Source organism: Rhinolophus hipposideros (assembly GCF_964194185.1).
Source record: "Rhinolophus hipposideros genome assembly, chromosome: 21".
Lineage (NCBI taxonomy): Eukaryota > Metazoa > Chordata > Mammalia > Chiroptera > Rhinolophidae > Rhinolophus > Rhinolophus hipposideros.
In genome coordinates this window covers 5,209,492-5,228,358 of record NC_138067.1, presented here as the reverse complement: position 1 = coordinate 5,228,358, position 18,867 = coordinate 5,209,492, and the positions used below count along the sequence as shown (strand labels likewise).

Below are 18,867 nucleotides of genomic sequence, written 5' to 3'. Positions count from 1 at the left end.
TCAGAGAGGCCATGCCTGACTATGTACAAAATACACCTCATCCTTCTCACCTGCTTTACTTCTCACCACCTGATGTATCATGTATTCACTTATTTGACTGCTGTCTGACTCCTCTCTATAATACGAATTCCATGCGGGCAGGGAATTTTGCCGGATTTTTTTTATTGCTCTAGCCCCAGTGTCTCACCCAGTGCATTGATAAAGAGTGTTTGAATGAATAAAAGAATGAATTTACTTTGCATGGTTCCAGGAGGCAGAAGTGGAACCAAGGGATGGAATCTGCAAGCCACAGATTTTAGCTAGTTGAAATGAGAGCTGCAGGCCACTGAACAGCACCTCGTAAGGGAGTTGAACATCACTGAGCATACACAGCAGAGGGGTCCTGCACTGGGTGGGAGGTAGTGGGTGAGATGGGGTCCTTTCCAGCCTCAGATTGGCAAAGGGGACTTGAGTGACCGATAAACTTAGAGGCAGGAGAGCAGAGGTGATGGAAATGTCACTCTGGTCTTCACCAAGGGACCAGGGGAAAGGTGACAGGGCAGGTAATTCCCCTCTGTGGAATAAGGACCCTGTGGCCAGGGAATAACCCATGAGGAGACCAAGGCCATGACAGGGAGAAGCCCAAGGGCTCAGGAAGAGGGTGAGAAACCAGAGCCAACACAGAGCTAGGGATCCAGCGGTGGGAGGCCCTCTCTGAGGGGACTCGGGGGGCTTTTTAGTGCTGGAAAGCAAGTAGGACCAGTTAGCTGGCCCCCAACATGAGGAGCAAAGAAGAAGACCAATGGCACAGAGGGTGTGCGCTGGGCAGACCTGGTATGGGCCTGTCTATAGGGATGGGGATGAGCCATCCAAGAGTCACAGGCTGCAGGAAGGGTGAGAGGTCATCCAGACAGTTTCTCACTTGCACCCACCTATTCACAGGCATGGTAAGATGGGGAAACTGAGGCCCGGAGAGAGGAAGGGACTCACGGAGAGCAGGCCCCTCTGCGACCTGAAGCCTGGCCTCCTCATTCCCAGGTCAGCCCTGTGCCTCAGGGATTCGCATCCTGCTGCCTCTCCCTCCACACTCCCCACCACCTGAAAATCACTGCCTCTCTCCAGACCTCAAAGGCTCCTGGGGCCCCCAGAACCGCCCCCAAGCCGTCCCATCTTCTGTAGTCACAGCCCTCCAGGGGGCTCCCTAACTTCGAGACGCCCTCTTTCTGTCTACCTTCCATCTGGATCCCTGGGCCCCCCAAGGGGAAACCGAGGCACCCTCTCCCTACGCCCACCGGCCAGGACAGCTCCGAAGCCAGGAGTCCCGGGGGTGGGACCCTCCTCGGCGCCCGCCGTCTCACGAGCTGCGCCCGGGAGCACTCACCTCGGCCGGAGCCGCAGGCGCCCGGATTCCTCCGCACCGTCGGAGGCACGACTCTCGGCTAAGACCCGGCCTGGGAGGCTCCGGAGCGGGATCCGTCCCCGCGTGATCCCGCCCCGCTCTCGGCCCCGCCCACCTGCCAGCCAGCCAGGTCCCTCCTGTCCTGCGCTCCCTCCCGCAGCACCCGGGCGGCCAGGAGCTCTCCTTAGACGGGAGCGAGCGCGGGCAGGGAGGGGCGGGGCTGCCTGCAGGGCTGTGTGACCCAGGCCAAGTGTATCCCCCTTTCTGGACCACCTTTCAACTGGAGGGAACCTGAGAGTCTCTCAGAACAAGTCTCCCTCCCAACTAACTCTCTCTCTCTCTCTCTCTCTCTCTCTCTCTCTCTCTCTCTCTCTCTCTCTCTCTCTCTTTCTAACACACACACACACACACACACACACACACACGCACACACAAGGCATCCTGTGAAATGAAAACCTAGCAAAGCTCTGGGTGCCTGAATCACCCACACACCCTTTGATGGGTCAGTAAGCCCAAAGTCATCTAAAGCCGGATTATTATGATGTCCCAGAGCAGTGCTTTTCCGGAATGTTATGGGTTACATGTCCGCTGAGAGCAGACAGGGCATTTAAAGTAATTCTTGTTTTTCTTTTTCTTTTGATCGTTCTGTTTAAGCTGAGGTGAGACGTCTCAGTTTAATACAAACAGGGCTCCAACGCCTCTCTAACACTGACTGCCTAGTCTACTGGGCTCTGAGTAATACCCAACTAGAATTTAACAGCACTGTTTTGTTTCCATTCGATTGAATTTATTGTATGATTTCTGAGCAAGTGACACCTTCCATTGAAGGTATTAATATCAATGTTCCTTTTAAAACACTTGTATTTGGTAGTTTTTAAATGTGAAGTCAATTTAAAGAACTGACATTCACATAGTGCTTATTATGGACCAGGTTTTACATACATTAACTCAGGTAATCCAATCTCCGGGGTATTGACTGTCATTGTCCGCAATGTATAGCTAAAGAAACCAAGGCACAGAAAAGTTAATCGGTCCAAGTAGTGACACCAGTGCCACGATTTGCCCCCCAGCACCTGGCAATACTCTAACCACCATCCCACACTGCCTCCAGGTAATTACCTACACAAGTAGCACGCAGTGGACTGGGGTTGGGAAATGCTGTGTTAGAAGGACTGCAACTACCCCAGGGAAATCATTCCATATGGGGTACAGATCTGTCTACGGGCATGCTCACCACCTCTTCTCTATAACAGTGAAAAGCTGGAAGCCTTCTAAATGCACAATCACAGGTTACTTAAGAAAACTGCCGGGGCCACTGGAAAACGTAGCCAACTCATCTTCTCTCTCATACCTCCCATCCAACCCGGGAGCAAGTTTTCCAGCTGGACCTTCAAAATGCATCTGGAACGCAGCCACTTCTTACTAGATGCACCATGACTACCTGGGTCCCATGTCTCCATCGTGTCTCAGCTGGGTTCTGGCAAGAGCTCCTAGCCGTCCTCCAGGATTCCAGCAGCAGCCATAGTGAGTCTGCGTAAAAAAGAAAAAAAAAGGGTCAATTATGGGTCTCTCCTCTGCTGAAACCCCTGCAATGACTCCCACCTCAGAACCAAAGGCAAGGAAGATCCTGAGGATTGCTATTTGCACGCAGCACCCTCTTGGGGCCCGTCCTCACTCTCGCCATTGTGCACTATCTGCTCGAGCCCACTGGCCTCCTGGCTGCTCCTGGAGTAGGGCAGACCTGCCACCTCCTCTGGGCCTGCTGTTCCCTCTGCCTGGAATGCTCTTCCTCTAGACACCTCCATGGCTCCCTCCTTCCCTCCTTTCAGGTCTCTGCTGAAATGTGACTTTCTCAAGGAGGTCTTCCCTGACCATTCCCTGTCTAATTGCAACCCCCTCCCCTGCACCCTTCTCCCTGCTTAATTATTTTTCTCCATAACACTTATCTGCACACAACATACTATGTATTTACTTATTTATTGTCTTTGGTGTCAGTCTCTCACCCAAAAGAACATGATATCTTTTCAAGTTAGTGTTTTCTTTTTCTTTAGATAAATACTTAGAAGGGGAATTGCTGGGTCATATGGTAGAAGAACCTTTGAGACTTTCAAAAGGCTTGTGTGTGGACTTCCAATGGTAGAAAAATAAGATGGACTTGGCTGGGTTTTGTGTCTCCTACAAACACCTCACCGGTTTGGCTTTTCTTTGCACCGTTTCGCAGGCACACCTGCGAGTGATTAATTCTTGTCAAACTGACCAAAAATAGTATGTTGGTTTTGGAGTCTTAAGCCCGTCCGACGCCCAGAGCACTGGTGAGTGGTAGTTTATGGGGTTTGGTTACTTGCCCAATGGTGTGAGGGGGATCCTTAGTTTGCTTTCATGTTACAGTTAGGGAAATTGAAATTCAGAGAGGGGTGGTGGCCTGTCTAGGACACACAGTGAGTCAGGGCTGAGCTGGAGCCACAGCCCCCATCACCACTTTCTGCATGCCCCACTCACTCATTCATTCATTCATTCATTCATTCATTCATTCGCACAGCAATTAGTGAGCACCCACCATATGGTGGCAGGTGCTGCAGTAGGTGCTGGGGGCAGAGTGCTGACACAGACAAAGTCTCTGCCATCATGGTTTTGAGAACTGCAATAAACAAGTAAACAAACACAACAAGGATAGGACTTGACAGAAGGGCTCGGGGAAGGCCATTCAAGAGTCAGACAACCAAACTGCTCCCTGAGGATGAGAAAAGTCAGCCGTGGAAGGAACCGTGGGAAGGGCATTGCTGGCTGAAGGAACTGCGAGGGCAAAGCCTGTGAGTGCAGCACGTCTAAGGACAGAAAGCAGCCTGGATGGCTGCTGTGTGTAAGTGATGCTGGAAGGGGTGCCAAACAAGTAGGAGGGGAGCCAGCAGCAGACCAGGGAGCCTCAGGTGGGGCTCTGACTTTGCTCCAAATGCCGTGAGATGCCACCACAGGGTCCAGGCCATTTGAATTCCAGAAGAGTTTGAATTCTAGAAGAGACACCGACACTCTGAGATGCCAGCATTTCCTTTCCTGTCTCCCCAGGACCCCTTGGTGGCCCCTCTTCACCATCTACATTGGTTCCAGTACTACAGTGGGGACTGCTCACTCCTATGTCCCCCCACAATGACAGTGAGGCCTTGCCTGTCCTACTAGAGCTCTGTGCTAAGAGAAAAGCCAGCACTGGGCAGATGCGTAAACATGGCATCTTCCAGTCACTCTGCTCCAGCTAGGTTCTTCCTTCACAGGCCAGACACCCGTGTGTGTCCGGGGCTTTCCAACGAGTGTCCCTTGCCCCCAGAACAGGAAGCAGTGGCTTCCACGCTCTCTCCCCGATGGTGGCTGGTGACTGGGTCAGAAGTTCTGAGGGCTGCCAAAAAGGCCTCTGTGTCTGGCCCTGGCATCTTGAAGATGCCAGGCCCAGGCAGAGAGTGAGAGAGAAAATTGGAAAGCTGCAGGGTGGGCCCCAAAGAAAGGAAGGGAGACAGAGTTCCAGCCTCGCTCCCCACAGAGCCCATGTCCCCTCCCTACACCAGGCCACCTGCAGGGCAGTACAGCCACAGAAGAATGAGATAAGGCCCCTGAACTCAAGGGGCTCACCGGCTAGCAGCACGCTTCAGGCCCCCCCACCCCTTGAGCTAAACAGACCCTGATGTGTGTGGATATTCTGTCTGTAACCGCAATGGCACACTGCACAGCCGCGGACGGCCATTCCAATACACAAAGCCAGGAGGTAAACATGGGGGGGATAAAGCTTTGCACCCCGACCTCACACCACATACAACCATCTACTTGCATGGTAGCCCCGGATGAGACAAGCAAACTGAAAGCTTTTTAATTAATCACAATTGCCAGCACTTGTACAGTGCTTACTGTCTGCCCGTATGGCTCCAAGCGCTCTGCCCATCTTACCTCATCTTAAGCCTCGCCAGGGCCTGTGTGAAGTTGCAGAAGTAACGATAAAAAACCAATAAAGGAGAAATCCCTCGGACCTGGAGGTGTGACCCATGGTTGCATACTTTGAAGCTGGCAGCTTCTATTCATCAAAATACTCCATTAAGAAAGTGTAAACGCAAACCACAAGATGGAAAAGGAGACTGAGAGGTACATATACCCCAATGAATACATAAAGAACACCGAGAGACCGTTACGAAAATAATCCAGTCAAATAAGGAGCACTGGACTTGAACAGACACCTCACCAATGAGGATATAAAGATGGCAACAAGCCCATGAAAAGACACTCAGCATCACTAGTCGTGAGGGAAATGCAACTGAAAACCATGACAAGATATCACTGCACACCCGTAAAATGGCTCAGATGAAAGATACTGGCCACATCAAGTGTCAGCATCTAGGACTCAGGCACTGTCGGTGGGGATGTAAAGTGACACAGCTACTCAGGAAAACGGTTTGCCACAATCTAGTACAGGGGCAGTGATTAGACTCAGTTTCACCTCAAATAAACCTGTGCACTTGTGTACATGTGTAAGAGAGTTCCCAGCAGCATGGATCATGATGGCCCAAACCAGAAATAACCCAAATGGGCATCAATGGACGGAAAAAAGAGAAGTAATATAAATAATGATGTATTCAAATAATGGCGCCATACAACAATAAAAATGAAAGAACTCCAGCTGCACACACAAAAAATAGATGACTCTTATTCACATAAATGTTGAATGAAAGCAACAAGACCCCAAAGCATGAAAACACAGTGTGCATGCTTCAGCTTGTAGAGAATTCAAAAATGAGTAAAATGAAACTCTATTGTTTGGGGGTCTGTTCATAGGTGGTAAAATTATGAAGAAAAGCAAGGAAGTGACCCCTTCAGAAGCAGGACTGTGGTCACCTCTAATGGGGAGAGGGGGACCCTCTGGAAGAGACATGGTGGACTTCTGAGGGTCTACTGTTTATCTTGTCCCCACCTCCTGCCCCCAAAGCCACGACACTGGTGGCCAGGAATCACATCACTGCCCAGAGGTGTGGTTTCTCTGGTGCTTACTGTCAGGAGCCTGAGACACAGCTTTGCCCAGAGAAAGGCACCTAGTGAGAGGCACCACCTCCCTCCACAACCCACACTGGTTCTGGTCCCACCAGCTTCGTGCTCCTAGCCTCAGTTTCCCCATCTGTTTATAGGTCATGATGGCCCCCGATAGGTCTAGCTCACAGGATAGGGTAATGAACACTGCAGACCTTTGAGAGCTAATGTCCAAATGCCAGAGATAGTCAAGGACTCTAAGGGACAGCGAAGCCCAGCTGGGTCCCTCAGGGCTGTGGGTTCAGCCCCGCCCTTTATGGCCAGGCAGCCTCAGGATGTTTGTCACTTGGGTTCAATATACCATCTTTCACCAACCAATGGGCTGCGGAGACCAGGAGCAGGTCACACAGCCTACTTCCTATTTTCAAATGGGGAACTTAGAGAAACAGCAACCACTCGACTGTTCCCCGGAGCTTAGAACAGAGCTGAAGGGGACCGTGTGACACGCCTCCAGGACCCCTGGATGCCCACAGGCCCAGAAGCTTCAGGACAGAGGTCAGTGTTTGATCCCAAGCTTAGTGGGCATCTGCCCACCTGTGGCCTGAGCCCTGGTCTCCTCGACCCACTCTTAGTACCTGTTGGGGGAAGGGTGGGCCAGAGAAGGGTTGGTGACAGCCTCTATACGTGGGGCTTCTCTTAGCACATTGGGGCCGAGCAGGGAGCAGCTCCTCAACCCCCTATCGGCTCAAATCTTTTTGAAGCACCACTGCTTCTGCAGTCCCTCTTGAACCTGGGGAACCACACTTGTGTTTCTTAAAAAGTGATGCCAGAAAACCCCTGTGTCAGTATTAGTCTTGGGGGCTTGTGCAAAATGCAGAGGCCAGGGCCCGCCCCCAGACCTGGCAGATGGCACTCTCTGACGTTGGGAGCCAGAAAATGTGCTTTATTCAAGTCCCCCCGCCCCAGAAGATTCTGATGCACTCTCACATTTGGGAGTGTGCCCATCCAAGATCTTCTGACCTCCAGGTCGGGTCAGGGTGCTTTATTTTACTCCACTGGGGTCTCCCCACAGTGGACAGTCCTCTTCAGCCCCCTCAGAAAGGCTACATGCGCTCCGGAGGTGGCCCTGTGTGCCCATCAGAAGGACTGGACACGGCAGGCAGCCCTTTGAGGAAGGAGTGAGCCTCAGGGCGCCGGGGGGTGAAGGAGCAGTATGACTGCATGTGGAGGGTGGAGGGGGCTGGGAAGACATCCTGCCTCCTGGGTCAAGGACAGGCCCCCCCACGCCAACAGCACCAGCACTGGCAGTATTCAGTTGTAAAGTCTGGAATCTCTGCTATGCAGGGTGTGGAGAGGGAGGGAATGGTCCCCAGATCCCCATGTGTAGCTGTCCCCAAAGAGCTTTTGCAGTGACAGGACTGCTTTCCCCATTTCACAGATGAGGACACTGAGGCCAAGTGAGGAACGGGAAGCTGCCTAAGACTGTGTCAATGCAGCAACACTCGACTTTTTCTTTCCTGTTGCCCTTTAATGGGTGACTGCCAGCCCATCCCATAAAAGGAAAGGGAAGGGCACTGGCCGTGTTCGCTGGATTTGATTTTTAGTCTAAGCCCTGGGTTCATGCTCAGCTTTCCCAAGTCTTTACTAAAATGTCCAGCCAAGGCCATCATTCCTGGAGTCTCACAGGGTCTCCAGGCAAACAGCACCCTGCTTCTGACCTGGCACCAGCTGCCTGATCGGGACAGCAGGGCTGGAAGGGCTTGGATCACTGAGGCCAGTGCCACTCACCATCACCCATTTTACAGATGAACCAACTGAGGCAGGAACCTAGGAGCACTCACAGGAAACATTGGGCCTCAAGAATCCATGCTACCAGGAATCCATTAGATAAGAGAGTATGTAGGCACCTCTCTGTCTTGCCTGGGCACCTACCACAAAATAAGGAACCCACCCTAGCCACCCGTCATCTTGCCAGCAGGACAGACTTCTCAGATGGAGAAACCAAGGCCTGCAGATATTAAATAACGGGTGGTCGGGACAGAAGGTATGACTCCTCAAGGGGAGACGAGAGATAAACTAGGTATGCAAGCTCTAGTATGCTCAAGCATCTGCAGCCCTGAGACAGCCCTGCCCCTGCCTCAGTTTCCCATCCGTAGAAGGGGAGGTTAGATGGAGGGTCCCTGAGAGCTACCCAGTGGACAACTGCACGGAGTCAGCTGGAGAATGCCACAGGGTTCCTTTCACCAGACACAGCAAGAGCTGCCCCACAGAAGCATGGGTTCCTGGCCCCAGCTGACCTCACCGCTCCCCAGGCCAGGCCAGCTCCAGGTGGCCTTCACCCCTGGAATGGTGACAGGCTCTAGCCACAGCCAGGGACACAGATGGGACTGTCTAGGCCACGGGCAGCACAGGGAGCAGGCAGACCAGAGTTCAAGTCCCAGCTCCACTCCTGTGTTCTACTTGCAGCTCCCTCAGATCCTGTTAAGAAGGAGGTAAGGTCACTTGTGGCCTTTTATTTTGAATTTCTGTGCCTAAGTGGTACCCCAGCTACTTGTTCCATCTGAGCTAATGTTTTAATGGTCCCTTTTTCTAATTTGTCTCAGACGTAAAATTCTATTCCAACTTGCCCCTTGATTTAGAGTCATTCATTTCTCAAATATTTCTCAAAGCATTTATCATGGGTCAGACAACAAGAGGGGCTACTTTACTGTGCCTGGTGTGTGCGGGGCCCTGAGCTGTCGCTTCACATGGGACACCAGCCTCATAAAGCTGGGTTCTATCATTATGTCCCTTTTACAGGAAACTGAGGCACAGAGAAGTTAAGTAACTCGCCAGGCACCAAGTCACCTGTTCACTTACCTGGGTCACAGACAGAGTGACCCCAGGGCTCCTGCTGCCTGCCCTCCCCTGAGCAGGGTGGAGAGGCTTCTGAAGTCAGGCCAGTTTGCTCTTGTGTCCTGTCCATCACCAACGAGCTTGATTGTGGGCAACCCTAAGTCTCAGTTCCTTTATCACAAAATGGAGATCTGGAATGAGACAGTGAGTGTTGAGTGTATAGTGTGGCATTTGTCCCAAGCATTTGGTTTTGCTCGCTGAGCACTCTCACCATCCATGTACGACCTTGGGCTAACCCTCAGTTTCCTCATCTGCTACTGGGAGTATGATAGATGTTAAATAGACTGTGGATGTGAGGGACCCAGGTGCATATGAAGTGGTTTTGAGAAGCAGTCAGCAAATGTCTGCTCAATAAGAAAAAGAGAGAGATGGGAAAGCTAGATACCAGTGTCCCTGCTCTGGACATAGAGTGTCCACTGACACGTCCTAGAAAATGAAGTGTGGGGACGGTTTTCTGGACAAGCCAGCGTCTTTCTCCCAAGTAACCACTGAAGCCATCACCTTTGCTGAAGTCAGCATATTGAATATTCAGAGCAACTAGATATTCTGAGGACCCTAACAATGAAAGAAAGATCTGCTCAGCCTCGGATGGACCAGTGCGGCAAAGGGCCAGACCCCGACTGCGTCTGGCAGTCGGGTAGAAGGCTAGGTGGGCAGTGGGGGGCTCCGCAGTGGGGACCATGGCATGGGTCCCAGGCATCCCAGGACCCCCATAAACCCCACCACGAGTGGGCAGTCACTGTCCTCTCTTGTCCCCCTGACAGCCTTGGAGCATGGCAAGTGCCAAGCACCCTGGGAGCCCTGGATGGACAGGACCTGTAGCCCCGTGCACTGCAGAGACCAAGAGCAAGCAGGAGGCGTCAGCCACTGGCCCAGACCCCCCACATCCAGGACCTGAAGAGGACTCAGGTGTGCTGCAGGCGTGGGGCTTGGTTGGGAGAACAGAGGTTTGAAGTGATTTGAAATACACGTGCGTGTACTTCAGCAGATGGCACAGGACAGTGGCGCAGCTCTCTTAGCTTGGGTTATCCCAAATAAACACTGACCCAGGGATTGGGGGCAAGTGGTTTATCTGCGAGATGATCTCAGGAGGAATGGCAGGGCAGTGGGAAAGCGAGGAAAGGAAGGGCAGGAAGCCACACAGGGAAAGGATGAACAGACTACCACTGTGGACAACTGGGGCTCTGTCCCCACGGGGGTGCCCTGGGGCCCTGTATGGAACATCCCTCAGAGTTATCCCGTCTGAGAAGGAGGCCAGGCTATGAGCCAGCAGTCCCACCCTTTATCGGCTGAGGAGTTCCCTACAACACGCAGCTGAGGGCCCTCGAAGGACCTCAGGGCCAGAGTCAGAGGAAGCCCGTGGGATGGTCCAGAGCAGTGAGAGCCAAGACATCTGCTCTAGCGCCATCTCCTGGAACAAATCTCCACTCAGTCATTGACTCACTGTCACAATCATTCTAGATGTGCCCATTGAACCCATGCTCTGGCCCTCGCGCTGTGCAGGGCTCTTGGGAAACAGGGACACATCAATTACCATGCTGGCCTCCAAGTTTAGAGATGCCACAGAAAAGGAAGGCTACAGGGACAAGGTGCGTGGCTCTTATTCTAATGCCAAGGGGCCGTTGAAGTGACTTGAGGGCTGGGTCTTGAAGGACACATTGGAGAAGGGCTCCTGGGACCCATATCCCTTGAAATGAATGCACGATGACTTGTGCATTTCTGGTGGGGAAGGACTCCAATCTCTCCCAGGATTCTCAGAATGGCCCAGGGCTCAAGTGAGTTTTAAGAAACACTGTGTTAGTTTTCCAGGCAGGGATGAGGAGGATTGCCCCAAAGGCAGGAGTGGCATGTACAAGAAAAAGCATGGAATGTGGGCCATGAGGTGAGAGGCTAGGGAGGCGCCAGCCAGGCTGAGCCTGGAGCCCAGCACCCTAACAGCTCCTGCTACCACCCATTGAGCAAGCTCAGGAGGCCCCACGGCAGGCAGCCCCGGAATCGGTGTTGTAGGCAGTGCAGACAAGAGCACGCCATCGTCCCTGCTTGTCAGGGTCATGGGGTTTCACAATGGCCAACTTGTAGGCCAAAGGCAGACATCGCGACACAAACACACCGCATTTCACAACTGAAATCACTTAGGGATGATGGGCTCTTGTTGTCAGTGTCAGGATGGATCCAGCCAGGTTGGGTACCGGGCAGGACCGATGCCCAGTGGAGCCTATAAATGGTGGGCTGGTGGGGGGGGGGTATTCACAGCTCTTCTGGGTTCTGATGTCCCATCCCAGACAGACCCAGCCATCTCCCCAGGCCCTTGACCCCCAAGTGCACTGACCTGGTGCAAGTCCTCAAAGATGGTGTCCTTCCAGATGCCGACAGCAGTCCGAGCCCCAACTCCAGTATGACCACGCGGGAGCTGCAGGAGTACTGGAGAAATGAGAAGTGCTGCTGGAAGCCCATCAAACTGCTCTTCGAGATTGCCTCGGCCCGCATCGAGGAGAGGAAAGACTCCAAGTTTGTGGTAAGCTGCGATCAGGAAATGACGACACATCTCACACTGCCTCCCTCTGGGCCCTGGGCAAGTTCTGTAGGGCCTCAGCTTTCCCAACCATGAAATGGGTTCACAAACTTTAACTCACAGAGTTCTTCTGGAGAAAACAGTCAAAAAGCAAGATGTCCCGCTCAGCGTTGTGCTAGGTACTATGGATGAGGTAGCCCAGTTCCATCCCATGATAGCCAGTATTAGTCATCTGTATCCCTTCTTCTCCGTTTTTGCCATGTCCCTGTATCACTTATATTATGATTTACCTAATCTTTTCCTTTGCATTGGATCACTTACAAAACAAAAAACACTAACTATAATAATTTCAAAGAAAAATACCTTAAATGGAAACCAGCACCACGTGGCATACGAGAAGGTGATCATAAAAGCAAACACAAGGAAAGCTAAGTACTATTAAATTCTAACTGGTCACTGGTGCAAAAGCCCTGTGCTTGGGGGCTGTCTCTTCGTCACAATGGAATTGCAGCCTGTAGTGGGGGAAACGTTAGACACTCCACCTTTCTTAGGGCTGAAATTATCACAATAGCTGACACTGCGTACTGACTGCATTTGGTGGTTTTAGTGCATGAACTCATTTAATCCTCACCCAGTAAGGGTCTATTACTGCCCTCGTTTTACGGATGAGAAAAGCGAGGTGCACAGAGGTTAAATTACCTACCTACAACCACACAGCTAGACCGTGCTGGGGCTGGAATTGTAACCCAGGCAGTCTGTACCCTGAATGACTCTTCTCCTGAAAGAGAACTGAAAAGGAATACCTTTCTTACTATATAACATTGCTGCCAGCATAACACCTGAAACCATCTCCCAAGTGTGGAGCATTCGGGGAAACACAGGTCTAACCCAGGCTCCCCCCTTCAGGAACCGAGGCCCAGTTTTGACGGTGTAAAGCCAAGAGCGCCCCGGGGGGGCCCCCTGCCTGGCTCCTTCCTGTGCTCCTTCTCCCCCAGATGCCTTCTTGTCACCGAGCTTGTTATTCTTGGGTTGACTGTTGTCATCCACTTTTACCGCTCAGCGATGCCGATGGCAATTTAACACAGAACTGCACATAACCACCACCCATTTCCCGGGTGTGCCTTACGTTCCGATCACCATTGTTTTCACTTGCCGGGCTCGCTCTGCCGGTGCACACCCTCCGTTCGGAGGCAGTCAAAGGCTGTGTCTCTCTCTCTCGGTGTGCACTGCAGATGTACCAAATCGTCGTCATCCAGACAGGCAGTTTCGACAGCACCAAAGCCATCCTAGAACGGCGCTATTCAGACTTTGAGGGGCTGCAGAGAAAGCTCCTGAAGTCGTTCGGGGAAGAGATGGAAGATGTCGCCTTCCCCAGGAAGCGCCTGATGGGCAACTTCACCCAGGAGATGATCTCCGCGCGCCAGCGGGCCCTCGGGGAGTACCTGCGCCTGCTGTACGCCACGCGCGGCGTGCGCCGCTCCCGCGACTTCCTCGACTTCCTGACGCGGCCCGAGCTGCAGGAGGCCTTCGGCTGCCTGCGGGCGGGGCGCTACGCCGCGGCCCTGCACCTCCTGGCGCACGCGCTGCCGCTGCTGGAGAAGCTGACGGCCCACTGCCCGGCGCTGCGGGTGCCCGCGCTCGGCGCCGCGCTGCTGTGTCACCGGGAGCTCGAGCGCCCCCTGGAGGCCCTCGCGGCCGGCGAGAGGGCGCTCGCGTGCCTGGGGCCCCGCGAGGGACACCGCTACTACGTCCCCCTGCTGGACGCCGTGATGCGCCTGGCCTACGCGCTGGGCAAGGACTTCGTGTCGCTGCAGGAGAGACTGGAGGAGTGCCGGCTCCGGAGGCCCACCTCCCGGGGCCTCACCCTGAAGGAGCTGGCCGTCCGCGAATACCTGTGCTGAGATGCTCTGGCAGGCGAGCCGGACGTGGGATGGCTGTTGCTCTGAAGGCTGCTTGGGATCCATTTGGGGAAGAGCCACTCTGGGCTCTAATTTGTCGGTCACCTGGGACAAGCTCCTTCTCGGGCCCTCCATTTCCCCATCCGCGTTGGACAGAGGTGTTCCCAGGCATCTTGGCCCCCTGCCTGTGTCTTATGTCCCTCAGATGCCAGGCCCACTTCATCTCAAAACCACACACCCAGCTGCCCGCACGCTGGAGCCTAAGATTCATGTCACCGATGTTTCTGTAGGTCACTGGAGGAAAGGTTTGCACAGCACACTATGGATACAGCAAACAGCTCCCTCCAGCTGTCCCGGGGCCTTCTCTCTGCTCCTTCCCCCTCCAAGTTGCTCCCGAAGCAAACAGCAGCTATTCCCACCGATTATCCTAAGTGTTGTGGCCTCCCTCTTAGCATGTAGACCCAACTCAAAAAACCAAAGCTCACCGCCTACTCCTCAAAGCCAGCTTTGCCCCTGGGGTGGGGTGTCTGTCATCCTCGGAAGGACGGGAGGACCCTGGGCTAGAAGCAATCGTGTCATAAGAGTCTATGATACAAGGCATTTTTTACAAGGGCGGTTGCCAACAATTTCTCTAGTTCCGATGCTATAACTCATTGCCTAGGGGTAGATTTTCATGTATAAGGCAACTGTCCCTAGAATGGCCTCCCTGGGCTGTGTAGACATAGCCCTGAAGGGAGCTGGGAGAGAATACTCAGCCGGACGTCTGGGCAGAAAAGAGATTGAAGGCTCACCACGTCCCGATTTGACTCACAATGTCTTGGAAGCCCGCTGATGGGTTGGGGTAACACTGAGTGAAATCAGCTGTGAGGAAGGGACACCAAAGGCCCCAAAGTGAAGTGGGGTCTGGCCCTTTGACCTGGGTTCCACACCACGCCTGAAGCAGATGGCACAGGCTGGTTTGGCCCCAATATGTATTTGTGGCTGGAAGTCCCTGAAGACCCAAACCATTGGGCTGAGCTTAGCAGGGGGTACTGAAGAGTCTGTGAGTCGGGAACTTGAACGTGAGGCTCCATGTTTGTCTGTGCGGGGAGCTGGCTCAGCCATGGGATCACCGGAGCCTGAGGACAAGCATTCACTAAACCGCACCAGAGCGTGTTCAACAGCGATCCCGTGTGGCCACACATCAGGCTCCCCCAGAGGTTAGAAACAGGCTGACGCCCTGGGACAAAGAAAGCCTTCAAGTCTCTCCATTTGCTCCAGGGGAAGGACTCTTCGAGTGGGAAATATTGGGCTCCTTGAAAATTAGTGTTGAACGGGAAAATAAAAGTGCTACAACTCTATTTGTAACGGTGAAGAGCATACTGATTTTACAAGTTATTTGGTCATATAAAATGCTGTCAACTATAAGACTCATCAAATATTCACTAAGAATGAAAAAATGCTCAACATGGGGAGTTTCTTAGGAGATTTGGGCAACAAGCAAAGAGTTAGCGCTCCCCCACGTAAGGGTCAGCGTGAAATAATCCTGCTGTGTGGAGAAGGACAGCAAGGAAACACGTGAATGAAACTGGGGGCAGGGTGGAGAGTGGGGAATCTCCTGTGAGCATTTGAACTGCAAGGTTTGGGGTCTGAGTACACACAGCATGGGTCAAACTACTTCATACAGAGAGGTCATGGCCAAGTGGTCTCAGCTGGAGGGGTTCTGGTTACCTGGCACGACAAAAGCAGACTCTCTCCAAAGGGAGTCAACATCTACCCAGGCCAACAGAGAGGGTAAGAGGCCACTGAGTACAGAGGTGCTCAAATGTGGGGGGAAATGTGCATCTCAAAATCACACATATATGGTGTATGTGTGTGTGCTAGAGAGAATGTTTTCAAAAACTATACAGCGTAGAAGGGACCTACAAAATCATATTGGGGCATTCCCCATCAGGACCCCTAAGGCAGGGCTGGCTCCCCACATCATGTACAGGGAATGGAATTATTCTAACACCCTGAAAAGAGACTGCCCGCAAAGGATGGCATCGGGGCTTCCACCTTGCCTCTTCCTGGGGACACTCCATGCGGCCCTCCCAGGGCTTCAGACCAGTGCTTCTGTGGCCACACACAGTCTTCATCCACTGCAGATGTCGGATGGCCTGGGAGGGCCCTCGACGGCCATCTCCTCCTGGCATCTCCCATTTGCTGCAGAAGTCAGAGACCCATTCATTTCTTGGGTTCCTAGAACAAGTCCTTCCACTCCTCAAGCCCCCTCCTCCAGGAAGCTTTCCCTGTGGCCCCCCGGGAACCAGGAGCAGCAACATCACCTGTTAGAGATGCCGAATTTCAGGCCCTACCCCAGACCGAATCAGGATCTGCCTGTTAACAAGACTCCCTCCTCCTCCTTCACAAGGGATGCCTGTGAGGCTCAGTTTGGGAAGCTCTGTGTTTAACTGACTTGAAGGTGGCTCAATGAGCATCGTCCACAGAGCCTGGGCCGTCTCCCCACGAGGCCCAGGGAGCTGCAGGTGGGAGCGCCACACCAGCCTCACCCACACCTGGCAACCGCTCTGGGCACTCCCCCCGAGCCTGGGAGCTCCTTGAGATGAAGGCTCCAGCAGCCGCTCCCCCCTGCCAGTGTAACACCAAGCCCGGTGGTCCCGCTGGACCAGACGAGGCATCCTGTGCCTGGGACGCCGGCAGGCACCACCACCCACCCCCCTCAAGCCAGGATGGGAAAAATGACACTGACAGTGACAGCCTGAGCGCTAAGAACCAGAATGCCCAGCACTGTCAGAGCCCTACTGTGTGCCCAGGGCTCCCCTCACCACTGCCCATCCAGCTCTGCTTGGGAGACCCTTATCCCATTTAACAGACAGGACACAGACACCCTGAGAGGTCAAGTGACTTGCCCAAGGTCACACAGCCAACAATGGGCACAGCAAGAAATTCAGCGTGGGCCAGAGTGACCCCAAGCTTGTGCTTCCTCACAGAGCCCCACGCTGAAGGAACAGGAGGAGAGGGCTGGTCTTCTCATCCTAGGGGCCCTTAAAGGGCATTTCACTTGTCTATTTACAAGTGGGGAAACTGAGGCCTGGAAAGGTGACTTACTTAAGGTCACATAGTGAGACAGGGCAACTCCAGGACCAGAACTGGGGGACCCACATGAAACAGAATAATCCCAGGCTTGAATTCCAAGGGCCCAGGCAGACCTGGGGGTGCAGAGTCAGAACTGAGGCCAGGGCACAGGCTGGTAGCCTGTCCAGCCAGGAGGCTCAGCTCGGGGGGGACTCCAGCCCCCAATACCTAGGCACCCTTAGCTCTGTGACTTTCCCGTAGCTGCAGCTCTGCCTTGCAGCAGCAAAACCAGGTCCAGTTCTACCTACTGGGAGAATGGCCTCACATGTGTCCTCAGCCAGCTCCTCCTGGGCTCCTCCACACACTTCCTGTCCTTCATGAAGCAACCACAGAGTGGCCATCCTTCCAGAACCCTCCTTCCTGCTCAGTCCCACTCCTCCCTCCCGTACCCAACAACGTCACCACCTGTTCCACCATCCTTGCCATTTCCTTCTAGTAGTCTCCTTTTACTCATGGAAATGTATTTGGAAAAAGAAACTTCCTATTACAGCCCTAAATGGAAAATCAGAATCACTTACTATAGTTAGAAGGTAGCTGTAAAAATAAACACAACGAAACCTATCCCTGATCAGCCTCACAGGCCTTTGCGGCAGGCCTTGAACATGAGGCTGCCAGAGGTCCTTATGAAAAGAGAGGGACAGAGACAAGTGTTAGAGATTTGTTATCACCAAGCTGAGACTTCTCTTTAGTTTTTTTCAGAAGGACTGGAAAACACTGGGAAAGGAAGTTTCTAATCCTATGGCCTGAATCACCCGATGTCCGTATGTCATCACTACCACGTGGGGTCTCCCTCCCTGCCCCTGGCCCTGGCCTCCTGGTCCCCAAACCCTGTATTCAACTAGGCTTGTTCTCTAGCCCCTCAGTCACGGACCTGGGTTTGCCTTTGATTGACATCCTGAGCTTTCAACATAATTGACAGGTGGTACCCAGGCTGCAGCTCCTCCCTCCTGTCGACTGTGACACAGAGTAGCTATCTTACCTGATATCAAGTAAGACCCCCAAATAGAGGGAGAGTTCTGGGTTGGCCAAAGCCTGAACCTGTGGCATGTCTTCTAGTTCCTGTCACTGTACCGCCTGTTAAGAGCAGGAAAGTGCCCCTCCCGCCAGGCCCTGCACAGAGCCCCACCCTCCCTGTCAGCACCCTAATGGGGCCTCTCACCAGCTTTATCCACCCATCTGTGCATGTCCTCGGTTTCTCAGTAAGCAACGATTAATGGTGCTCCTGCAAAGAGCGGAGGACACAGCAGCAAACAGGACAGACCTGGTCTCTGCCCTCATTGAGGTGATGTTAGAAGGGAGCCACTCTCAGAGCAAACAGAAGCTGGGGCACAATGGTCTCCCTCAGCCAGATGGTCCGGGGAGGCTCCTCAGGGCAGGGGGTGTTTAAGGGCGTTACAGGGGAGGTTAAGCCCGTGGCCCCAGCGCGTGGGAAGGGGAGAGTTTTAGGCAGAAGGAGAGCAGAAACACAGCCCTGACGCAGCAACAGCAACGTCCTCTGTCCCTGGGGACACAGAGCCAGGCCCAGACCCAGAAAGGAGGCAGCCCCGCGCTGGCTGTGCCCACTGAGAGGAAGCTTCCAGGTGCTGACAGACGCCTGGTGAACCACGTCTGTGCCTTTGCCCATCTCCAGTACCGGGCTCATGGCAAAGCGAAGGGTTGGACAGCCTGCGTTTAGGGCACGCAGACCCTTTTGGATACAAGTGATGGAAAGCTGGGTTCATTTGACAAGGGAGGACTTTATTATCGGAAGAGTCTTGCTTGAAGCCAGTTGGATCCAAAGACTCATCCACCTCGCTCTCGTTCTCACTTTCGTTTTCTCTGTATCAGTTCCGCTTTCCTCAGCTTTGCCTTCTCCCCCTCCTCCTGGGAACGGGATGGCTGTAGCAGCTCCAGGCTCACATGCTCCCTTCTCAGCAACCCCAGAGAACCCTCCAGGGCTCTTGCAAAGCTTTCCTCTGTAGGATATGCAGGAAACAACACCCAGTCCTTTCCCCGAGAAGCTCAGGCGAGGCAGACCCGCGCCCCACAGAGCAGCAACCACACCTAGCTCGCCAAGCCTGCAGCAGAAA

The 18,867-nt window shown here is 53.4% G+C and overlaps 2 protein-coding genes across 5 annotated transcripts in view; one reads left to right on the top strand and one right to left on the bottom strand.

Moving 5' to 3' along the window:
• Positions 1 to 11,686, bottom strand: part of NOD2 (nucleotide binding oligomerization domain containing 2) — a 45,047-nt gene extending 33,361 nt beyond the window's left edge. For 3 of the 4 annotated variants that reach the window (XM_081031653.1, XM_081031655.1, XM_081031656.1), the window contains exons 1-3: positions 11,601 to 11,686; positions 9,236 to 9,402; positions 2,730 to 2,908 (exon numbers count right to left, since the gene is read on the bottom strand). In XM_081031653.1, the coding sequence (XP_080887779.1) occupies positions 2,730 to 2,838 (109 nt within the window). In that variant the 5' untranslated portion in view covers positions 2,839 to 2,908; positions 9,236 to 9,402; positions 11,601 to 11,686. Of the gene's footprint in view, positions 1 to 2,729; positions 2,909 to 9,235; positions 9,403 to 11,600 lie in introns of those variants that run through there. The other variant, XM_081031654.1, reaches the window with a different exon arrangement.
• Positions 6,761 to 15,086, top strand: SNX20 (sorting nexin 20). The gene is made up of 4 exons (XM_081031657.1): positions 6,761 to 6,931; positions 10,036 to 10,180; positions 11,635 to 11,786; positions 13,016 to 15,086. The coding sequence occupies exons 2-4, from the start codon at positions 10,045 to 10,047 to the stop codon at positions 13,682 to 13,684; spliced, it is 957 nt and encodes a 318-aa protein (XP_080887783.1). The 5' UTR covers positions 6,761 to 6,931; positions 10,036 to 10,044; the 3' UTR covers positions 13,685 to 15,086.
• Positions 15,087 to 18,867: the final 3,781 nt, after the last annotated feature.

What these genes read in the sequence shown, in the direction of transcription:
- SNX20 (XM_081031657.1), top strand. Translation starts at nt 10,045, where the DNA reads ATGGCAAGTGCCAAGCACCCTGGGAGCCCTGGATGGACAGGACCTGTA. An exon ending in AGGACCTGAAGAGGACTCAG is followed by an intron (nt 10,181 to 11,634) that starts GTGTGCTGCAGG and finishes GTGTCCTTCCAG; the next exon opens with ATGCCGACAGCAGTCCGAGC. An exon ending in GGAAAGACTCCAAGTTTGTG is followed by an intron (nt 11,787 to 13,015) that starts GTAAGCTGCGAT and finishes TGTGCACTGCAG; the next exon opens with ATGTACCAAATCGTCGTCAT.